This window comes from Plutella xylostella, chromosome 22, assembly GCF_932276165.1.
Source record: "Plutella xylostella chromosome 22, ilPluXylo3.1, whole genome shotgun sequence".
In the NCBI taxonomy this organism is placed as follows: domain Eukaryota; kingdom Metazoa; phylum Arthropoda; class Insecta; order Lepidoptera; family Plutellidae; genus Plutella; species Plutella xylostella.
The window spans coordinates 12,567,238-12,577,152 of record NC_064002.1 but is presented as its reverse complement, the minus strand read 5'-3'; the positions used below and the strand labels follow the sequence as shown (position 1 = coordinate 12,577,152).

Below are 9,915 nucleotides of genomic sequence, written 5' to 3'. Positions count from 1 at the left end.
GGTCGAAAGTAACGATTTCCCTTTTTTTTTTGAGGCCTTAGAAATACTAAAATTCGAGATGTATTAAGTAAAGTAATAATAGATATTTGTAGACTATATACGAAAGTTTTATGTGACTATATTTATTTTATCGTAAATGTTATTAATAACGAGAAATCAGACAGAAGATGCAAACTGTTACTTTTGTCCCCGGTCTCCCCTACACTTGAATTCTTTATGTACCAATTGTGTTTATAATGAGTAAGGAAACTAAGGAGGTAATGTAAGGTTTAAAGGAGGTACATACCGTACCCGTACCGTGTGATAATAGATAGATTAGTTATAATAATATATTCAGTGCGCCAGGGGAAACAATCCCATGTGATCAGTGTAAGAAGCTAGGGAAACAATCCCATGTGATCAGTCCCAGGGAACAACCCTATGCTAGCGAGGCACGGGGTAGCTATAGGGGAGGTTGGAGGCCACTGGGGTGAAACCCCTAAGAACATCAGGATTATCCTTGACATTCAGACGATCAGGTTATTAGACTGATCGGTCATCACGTGTGCGTGATATTAAGTAACTAAATTGTTTATGATATATCCCATATTCAGTTCGTCACCGTGATTAGTATGTTTGCACTAGTCACGGTTATTAACAGTTCAGATATTCGCGTTTACTCATATAAATAGTTTTATGAATTCGCGACAAAAAGTTACGTTAATTACAAATCTTGGTTTTCAGCCAAATGATCTCAAAATGGCGGGAAGCTCCCCTTTACCCCCCACAAGGCCATACTGTTCTTACTTATTTGTTTTCTTTGGAAACTTAGCTCTCCAGCTCTCAAAAGATATAACGAAAACGGTGATGCCCATTTTTTGGGGATTCAACTTTCATAGATCCCTTACCAAAACCATAGACGTTCATCATATTCACGTCAAAATCGGTAGATCGTATTGCCGTGAACCGATCTACCAGAAGATCGATTCAGATTATTTCTAATCGGGAATCCCTAGTGTCATGTCATCATCATCATCGGCCTATATCAGTTCACTGCTTGACGTAGGCCTCTCCCAAAACACGCCACAGGATGCGATCTAGGTATAGCTTTGCGCATCCAATCATTACCAACCTTTCACAAGTCGTCATCCCATCTAGCCGGAGGGTGACCTACACTACGTTTGCCTAGTCGCGGTCTCCACCTCCGAACACTTTTACGCCATAGCGATTGTCACTTGAATTACATGAAATAAAATGCGGCGTATCATCAGTAGCAGTAGTTTAGTGGTCGCTCTGAGGCAATAAAAACAATCCCATCTTAACAATAAAATTTATTGTAAACACAACTTTATAACTAGTTAGTCTGTACAACGATGTTCGCTCGCGCTAGATGGCGCGGCGCGCGGCGGCGGGGGCGTCACGCGCGGGGGCGGGGTCACGCGCGCGCGGGGGCCGCAGGGGCCGCGGGGGCCGCGGAGGGCGGCTCCGGCTCGTCCAGGTCCAGCGCGGCGTCGATCATGGTGGTGTCCTGCAGCAGGCGCAGGCGCGAGGCGCTCAGCCCCCCGGCCCCCGCGCCCCCCGCCCCTGCGGCCCCCGCGCCCACGCACAGCTCCTGCAGGTCGAGGTCCAGGCTGTGGTTCATGTACGCGTGCCGGTGCGAGCTCAGCGCGCCTGCAAACACACACACGTCAGAAACATGCCACGCACACACATTGTAGGATAGTATTTTTTTTAAATCTCACTATTTAATTATATTTAAGACATGAAAGTAGGGTCAGGGGCCTTACTTTAACTTTTACATTAACAATAATTATTTTTGTGGAATGCCGAGCAGTGGAAGTAAACAAGTTATTGGGTGATGTATGGTAGAGTACCGTTGGCGGCGGCGGGCGTGAGCGGCGGCGCGGCGGGTGGCGCGGGGGCGGGGGCGGGCGCGGGGCACACCGTCACCACGAACTGCGGCGGCAGCTCTTCGCCCGGCACCACGCCACGGCTGCAACACACACACACACACACATACTTGAGCATTTTACAACAGCTTTTAGACTATGGGTATAACTTATACAGGATGATTGGAAAGACGATGTATTCCTTCAAATGGGTTATAGATGAAAGCATTTCCAGTCGATTGAACCCCATAATGCATTATCCGAAACTCAACCATTTCTGAGTTATTTAAGTTTTGAGTTATTTTTATAATTTTGCCAAAATTTATGTTTAAAAGCCAAATATTTAAAAAACTAACCATTTTATTAATACTTTTTTGATTGTTTTACATCAGTGATACCCTAGTCAACTAATTATAATCATTGAATTAGCAATATTCAACTTAATTTGGACACAGTGCTTCAAAATAATTGAAACATTAAGAAAATGTTTCAAAAGGTGAAAACGAAAATGCTTAATGAAAAAATAATTTTATCTGAAAAATTTTCAGGCACTATAGCTTAAAAACATAGTCAATTTATAAGGTTTAAAATGACATATTACAATCTAAAATCGATTAAGGTATGACCAAGATATAGCCAAAACAACTACATAGGCGGACAAATCTCAGTAGGGAAACGAACAAGATTTGTTCCAATTTTAAGGTAAAAGTCTTATAACTGAACTTTGTAGAGCTTTGAACCGTTTACTAAAAATTATTGTTCTCCTATATCGCGGTTCCTCAAAAGCACATATCGACGACAAGGTTGCTTCACCGAAATAATGCTTGTCCGATAACACGCCAAAAGCGTAAGCTTAGCCAAAAGTACTTTTCGATGACGATAGGTTCGACGATAGAATGCCTTTTCAACTGCACAGCATGTGAAATTGTTTAACCGACAAATTGCATCTCCTATAACACTATTCGGTGAAACTTTTCAGCAAAAACATTTGGCACAGTGTTTGAACACGGTGAAGTTAAAACAATCATTGTCGAACAGTGCTATTGGCACATGCTGGCCAATCATGTTTTCAGCGAATTAACAGTAGTTTTGGGGAACCGGGTTGTGAAGAATTATTTTGTGTTACCAATCATAATTGAAAAGTACTTTCGGCTAAGGGGCGTCCATTAATCACGTGAGGCTCAAAGGGGGGGGAGGGGGTACGGAAAACCTCGAGGGGGGAGGGGGGGGGTCTCGTTAGACATCACGTGTATTAATTTTTTGTCAAAAAGCGCTAGGTATTTCAGAACCGAAATTTTGAACAGATTTATAGGATTAAAATAATAAATTTTATTGCAAATACACATAAATGTTTTTCAATTCAAAACGCAATTTTCGTTATATTTTTTCTAGTCAAAAATAGCCTTTACATAGACTTCCAAAAAAATACACGTGATCCAGAGGGGGGGAGGGCGGTGTGGACCAAAACCTCACCAAATATCACCAGGGGGGAGGGGAGGGTCAAAAAATGAGAAAAACGACCTCACGTGATTAATGGACGGCCCCTGACGTGTTATCGTACAAGCATTGTTTCGGTGAAGCAGTCTTGTCGACGATCTGTGCTTTTGAGGAACTGCTCTATCGGAGAACAATAATTAGTAAACGGTTCGGAGCTCTACAAAGTCCAGTTATAAGACTTTTTACCTTTAAATTGGAACAAAAGTTGTTTGTTTCGCTACTGAGAGTTATCCGCCTATGCAGTAGTTTTGGCTATATCTTGGTCATACCTTAATCGATTTTAGATTGGAATATGTCTTTTTAAAGCTTATAAACTGACTATGTTTTTAAGCTGTAGTGCCTGAAATTTTTTCAGATAAAATTCTTTTTTAATTAAGCATTTTTGTTTTCAACTTTTGAAACATTTTCTTAATGTTTAAATTATTTTGAAGCACTGTGTTTAAATTAAGTTGAATATTGCGCATTTAATGATTATAATTTGTTGACTAGGATGTCACTGATGCAATACAATGTTTTTTTAATATTTGGCTTATAAACATAAATTTTGGCAAAATTATAAAAAAACTTAAAACTTAAATAACTCAGAAATGGTTGACTTTCGGATAATGCATTATGGGGTTCAATCGACTGGAAATGCCTTTGACTATAACCCATTTCAAGGAATACATCGACTTACCAACCACCCGGTGTAGTATACAGGGTGACTCATAGGTAAATAGTTTACCAATAGAAAGTGTAGTGACTTAGGGGGTCACGTGAACCTTGGCACATAGGGTCCTTAGGAAGTGCGAAGTTGCGGGCAAAAGCTAAAATAAGGATGTAGCAAATTATCCCAATATGTTGTACTGACCGGTCGAGCAGCGAGGGCGGCAGCGGGCCGCACAGCACGTGCCAGCAGTTGGCGCAGGGGTTCCCGCGCGAGTAGGGGTTCCCGCCCGCCCCCGCCCCCGCCGCGCCCGCCCCCGCGCCCGCGCGCCGCAGCGAGAACGAACCCTTGATCTGAAACAACAGGGCATCAGCGTCAAAACAATGCCACTATAATGTCAGTCATTCTCGAAAACAATATAGGAATAGAAAGGTGGTTACATCTTCGTTGGTGGTCTGGTCGGTGGAGGCGAGGTAGGTGTGGAAGCCGGCCAGCCCCAGCACGGACCACACGGACAGGAAGCTCACGGCCGCCACCAGCGCCGACGCGGGGCTCGCCCGCAGCGCGCCCGCCAGCCCCGCGCCCCCCGCCGCGCCCCCCGCGGCCCCCGCGCGCGCCAGCAGCGCCAGGTGCGCCACGGCCGACGCGAACACCCACACGGCCAGGAACGACAGCGACACCACGAACGTGTAGAAGTGGCGGTAGTTGCGGCGGCCGACGCAGTTGCCCACCCACGGGCAGTGGTGGTCGAACCGCTCCACGCAGTTGTCGCACAGCGAGCAGTGCGAGGCGCGCGGCGGCCGGAACATCTTGCACGTGAAGCAGTACTTGAGCTTCACGGGGCGGCCGCGCACCAGCACCTCGCGCGCGCGGGGCGGGGGGCGCGCGCCGGGGCCCTCCGCGCCCGCCTCGCCCGGCGCCGCGCGCGGGATGATGCCCGGGTCCGACAGCGCGGTCCGCAGCAGCGCGGACAGCGTGAGCAGCGCCAGCGCGGCGCCGCCGGCCGGCAGCGCGGGCGACACGCGCGCCGCCAGGTACGGGCAGTCGAAGGCGAAGTGCAGCGCGCACGTGCCCGTGATGAGCGCCAGCGTGAGCAGGAACACGGCGGGGTGCGGCGCCGTCATCAGCCGCCCGTCGCACCAGAAGCGGTTGCGCCCCGCGAACACCTCCCAGCGCCGCGTCACGCGCCGCCGCGCCATGCCCGCATCCCCGCCGCCCTGCGCCGCCTGCCCTCCCCGCGCCCCGCTGCCCCGCGCGCCGCCGCCCCGCGCCCCCAGCCCCGCGCTCACCGCCGGAGCCCTCTGCAATATACAATTACTCTGCTTTACTAATGCTCAGCCCTAACTTTAAGGGCGCCTTCAAATTAGTCGCTAAGTGTCGCGCGGCTGCAGCGCTGCTGCAGCGCTGCAGCCGCGCTGCTGTCTAAATTCCATATAAATTATTGACGCGCGATTTTGACAGCAGCGCGGCTGCAGCGCTGCAGCAGCGCTGCAGCCGCGCGACACTTAGCGACTAATTTGAAGGCGCCCTAAGCAACTCAATAAAAGATAGATTTATCAAGATAATTTTGTACAATATGAATGTCTGAAAACATTTTTTTTTTATTTATAAAAATCTCAATAAAATAATAGTTAAAATGCTCATTTTGAGTCTGTAAATTCTACTGTATACTGTGTGTAAGTATTATGTATTTGTATTTTCACTTATTACCTATATTTTTGTTGTAACTCATAAAGTTTGGAGATGCTTGAGAGGAAAAATAATAGAAAATCATTGTTTATTACAGTCCTTAACCAACTAACTATCACACAAGCAGCAACATTGAGTGTAAAGGCAATGTCACACCTGCAGCAGCCAAGATAAGGAACTCTGCTGAGTGTTCTACAGCTTCAATAGGCAATGCTGGATGTACAGTTGCTGTTAAAACTTAAACATTCAATTAAACTCAAATTTGAGAAGGAAAATATAAAATCAAATTAATGATGTTAAAATTGTCTCTTCCATCCAAAGGTTAGAGATTGCTTTAAGCAATAAGACTGCCTTTTTTGTACTACGTTTTACTTATATAAGTGGTGATTTTGTAATGTTTTCTTTTATGGTGCAAAATAAAGAGTATTCTATTCTATTCTAAAATCAAGTCTTTAAACTAGATTGTGATTGACAGCTTATTGCGGTCCCCAGTAGAGATGGTCCACCGTCACGTACCAACCCTACTGCAGCACACTACCCCAATACTACAGGCTCCTCTACCAGGTCCTATCGAGTCTTTGACAGCTACTTTACCCTCTACACTGAATCATTATTTTATTAACAATAACAAATATGCTCTATTAATACCTAGTAAAATTATAGAATAATGCATTCATAAATTTCATAATCATAACTTTGAATGTTACTATGTGAATATGTGATCGAAAATAGCGAATTGGTTGCTTACAAGTTACGAATCACGATAGAGATGATAACAATAATGACGATAACAATCATGAACATTGAGACGTGTGCAACAGTCGCGTGATGTCATAGTGAGCCCCTTAAGATTTACTTCTATACTTACAATGTTAAAACAAGTCTGGAAGCGCTTGCGACACGATAATCTTGCAAATATTCATACAGAAATTACACTAATGATACTTTAAGTATCTACATACAACTTAAAATCTTCAACTTTTTGTATTTCACTGAAATAATGTTGTGGCTTTTATATCAACACCGATATTGGAAGTAATATTTTGTGCGTTAACTGTATAATTATCACCTAAGTTCAAAAATAAATAACTAAAAACTTGTAAAAACACTGTAGAAACTTTCTCAACTCATGATTTTTTTGAACACAGAGCAGTTTCGATTTATCAAATTTGATTATACTCTGTGTGAGGCTCTAACCCCATTCTCAGTATAATAACATATCACCATTGTCTTGTTCAGTCGAGTATCTACCATCTCTCACACAAAGAAAATATAGGATTAGATTATTGTGTCGAGTTTATTACTTTTATGGTCGACATAATTATGGACAAAAAAAAACGTTTTAGTGCGAGTTGGACTTGGACTCCTTGACTCCTTCACTGAGGGTTCCGTAAAAGTCTACAACTGATGTGTAGTCCTTGACTAAAGTATATCCTGGTAACTATTAATTATATTATTATTAGGCATGGAAGAATTAAGAAGCTGAAAGATCAAGTCTTGTACTGTACTATTATAGACGGTTCTCTCGAGCTAATCATCGTTTTTAAAAGTGTTCCAAAATTTCAAAGCCTTTGATCTTTTTATTTACCTATCTGTTCTGTGTACGTAATGTATGACAGATTGACAGAAGACAGCCACTATTTGATTGAAACGTCACAAATTGTCATTGTCAAAATAATGTGTTAGTGACGTGATGTGAGACGTGTTTATTTTAGATGAAAACGCTTGGAATAGTAATACATAAAGTATTTTTGCGTTTTGAATATATCAGCGGTGCTACGTAATGTTGCGGTCTCGGTAGCGGAGCGCGGGCATGGGCTGGGTGGTGGGCGCGCTGGTGGGCGCGTGGTACCTGCTGAGCGCCGCCAGCAACGTGGTGGGCAAGCTGCTGCTGCAGGAGCTGCCGCGGCCGCTGACGGCCACGCTGGCGCAGCTGGCGGCGGCGGCGGCGCTGTCGGCGCTGTGGGAGCGGCGCGCGGCCCCGCCCGGCTACACGCGCGCGCTGCTGCCGCTGGCCGGCGCCAAGCTCGGCGCCATGCTGCTGTCGCAGGTCGCCATCTGGCGCATGCCCGTGTCCTACGCGCACACAGGTACCGCACCTCCCCCGAGCACCCGCACCCGCACAGCATACGACGCTACTTCTATTCACTACACATCAACTCAAGTTTCAGGCACCCATTCTTTGCTGTATACTGTCCTTTCCAAAGATGCCAAGTATAATACGAAGGCACATAGTTAGTAACCAGACTGTTTCGAATCTGCCTATCAAAATTCACATGCATAGCACCTATTCATACAATAACTACTGTAAAGTTTTAATTATATTATGTGATTAACAGTTTGGTTCCTGACTTTCTTCTGTACCCCTACTCTTGCAAGACCCCTACTCTTGTATTGCGTCTGTCCTACGTTCTCAACATTAAAACCATCATAACTTCTATTCAAAATCTTTTTTTTCAAATAGTAAAAATACAAATATTTTCAGCTAGGTAATGCCTATTTTAGCACACCTAACACCAAGATCCTAGTACCTAGAATGTGGAATTTACTTTAGTTTCTGCCAGAAACAGTCTTTTTTCCTTTTTTCAAAGTAACTTCTAAATTGTAACCTTTATGTTCTTGTTTCTAGGTTTTAAAAGTAGGCATTACATTGCTGAAAATAATTATATTTTTACACAAAACACTTTTGAAGGAAGTTATGATAGTTTTAATTTTGGGAACGCAAGACAGATGCAAAACATTGCCTTTCAAGAGTAGGGGTACTCGTCAGTGCTTTTTACTCTTTCATAGTAGAGTAACAAACATCCATCCATGCTAACAAACTTTCACATTTATTATATTAGTAGGAAGTAGGATAATTATGCTGTTAGTTTAAATAATAATAATATGATCTAGCATTACCTATGCTGATTTCTTCCATACAGTTTTCAATGTCCTTTTGGTGAGAGAGTTGGTCCAGCAGTGGACAATTACAGACTGAATCTAACTATGAAGAACAGCACAGCTTTATTATACAGAGCTGATAAAAAGCATTCATCCACCCTGCAGGTGTCTTTTCCAATATCAAACTTAGACACACACCACTGTATTACACACTGATATGATAAATGAGGCTGGTGGGTGTCCCTGCAGTGAAGGCGACGACGCCGCTGTGGACGGCGCTGCTGCAGTGGGCGGTGTGGGGCGTGGCGGCGCCGCGGCGCGTGCTGGGCGCGCTGGCGCTCATCGCGGCGGGCGTGGCGCTGGCGTCGCTCACGGAGCTGGGGGCGGACGCGGGCGGGCTGGCGGCCGCGCTGGGCGCCGCGGCGCTGCTGGCCGCGCAGCACCTGTACAGCAAGCGCGCGCTGACGGCGGCGCCGCGCCCGCTGCAGCTGCTGCGGGCGCTGAGCGTGCTGGCGGGCGCGGCGCTGCTGCCGCCCTGGCTGCTGGCGGACGCGCCGGCGCTGCTGGCGGGCGAGTGGTCGGCGCGCGCGGCCGGGCTGCTGGCGGCGGACGCGCTGCTGGCGTGGCTGCAGGCGCTGGCGGCGCTGGGCGTGCTGGCGCGCGTGTCGCCGCTGGCGTACGGCGTGGCGTCGGCGGCCAAGCGCGTGGCGGTGGTGGCGGCGTCGCTGCTGCTGCTGCGCAACCCCGCGCCGCCGCTCAACGTGGCGGGCATGGCGCTGGCCGCGGCAGGCGTGCTGCTCTACAACCGCGCCAAGGCCGCGCCCGCCGCCGCGCGCCCGCTGCTGCCCGTGTGACCGCCGCACACATACTTAGCTATAATTATTAGCCGAATTGAATTGTTCTAATGATAGTATACTCAAATGTTTTATATGATAAAATATAATTTATTTACAAATGTTATTTTGGATTTTTTTATTTTACTTATGCCTGATAGGAGTACTTAATTGGTTATTTCCAGTAATTAATACTTTATGTATAGTAGTAATAGTAGTTGTTGCCCAGATAAACACTCCTTGACAAGGTAATGTCTACAACCTACAATGACCTACATCCTTACTGTTAATATCTCTCCTCTAGCGAAGTCACTAAAATCATTAACAACAAGAGGTGGTCAACCTTGTTCACTGGCCCTATTTGACTGAAAGCTGCATTGACTAAATCGACAAAATTCTTTCTTTTGGTATACGCATGAAGGGGATGGCACTTCCGCATTGTTCTATGAGCAGCTCACATTATGAACTGTCAAATCTGCATAGTTTGGGGTCGTGGGTG

General features: G+C 46.0%; 2 protein-coding genes across 2 annotated transcripts; one reads left to right on the top strand and one right to left on the bottom strand.

The window, feature by feature from the left end:
- Positions 1–1,295: 1,295 nt before the first annotated feature.
- On the bottom strand, positions 1,296–6,863 carry LOC119690411 (palmitoyltransferase ZDHHC9). The gene is made up of 5 exons (XM_038105404.2): positions 6,569–6,863; positions 4,452–5,312; positions 4,216–4,364; positions 1,854–1,972; positions 1,296–1,650 (listed from the first exon to the last, which is right to left on the bottom strand). Exons 2-5 carry the CDS (start codon positions 5,208–5,210, stop codon positions 1,415–1,417), a joined length of 1,263 nt encoding a protein of 420 aa, XP_037961332.2. The 5' UTR covers positions 5,211–5,312; positions 6,569–6,863; the 3' UTR covers positions 1,296–1,414.
- A 471-nt stretch (positions 6,864–7,334) lies between these two features.
- On the top strand, positions 7,335–9,543 carry LOC119690412 (solute carrier family 35 member E1 homolog). The gene is made up of 2 exons (XM_038105405.2): positions 7,335–7,790; positions 8,833–9,543. The coding sequence occupies exons 1-2, from the start codon at positions 7,514–7,516 to the stop codon at positions 9,435–9,437; spliced, it is 882 nt and encodes a 293-aa protein (XP_037961333.2). The 5' UTR covers positions 7,335–7,513; the 3' UTR covers positions 9,438–9,543.
- The last annotated feature ends 372 nt before the right edge of the window (positions 9,544–9,915 follow it).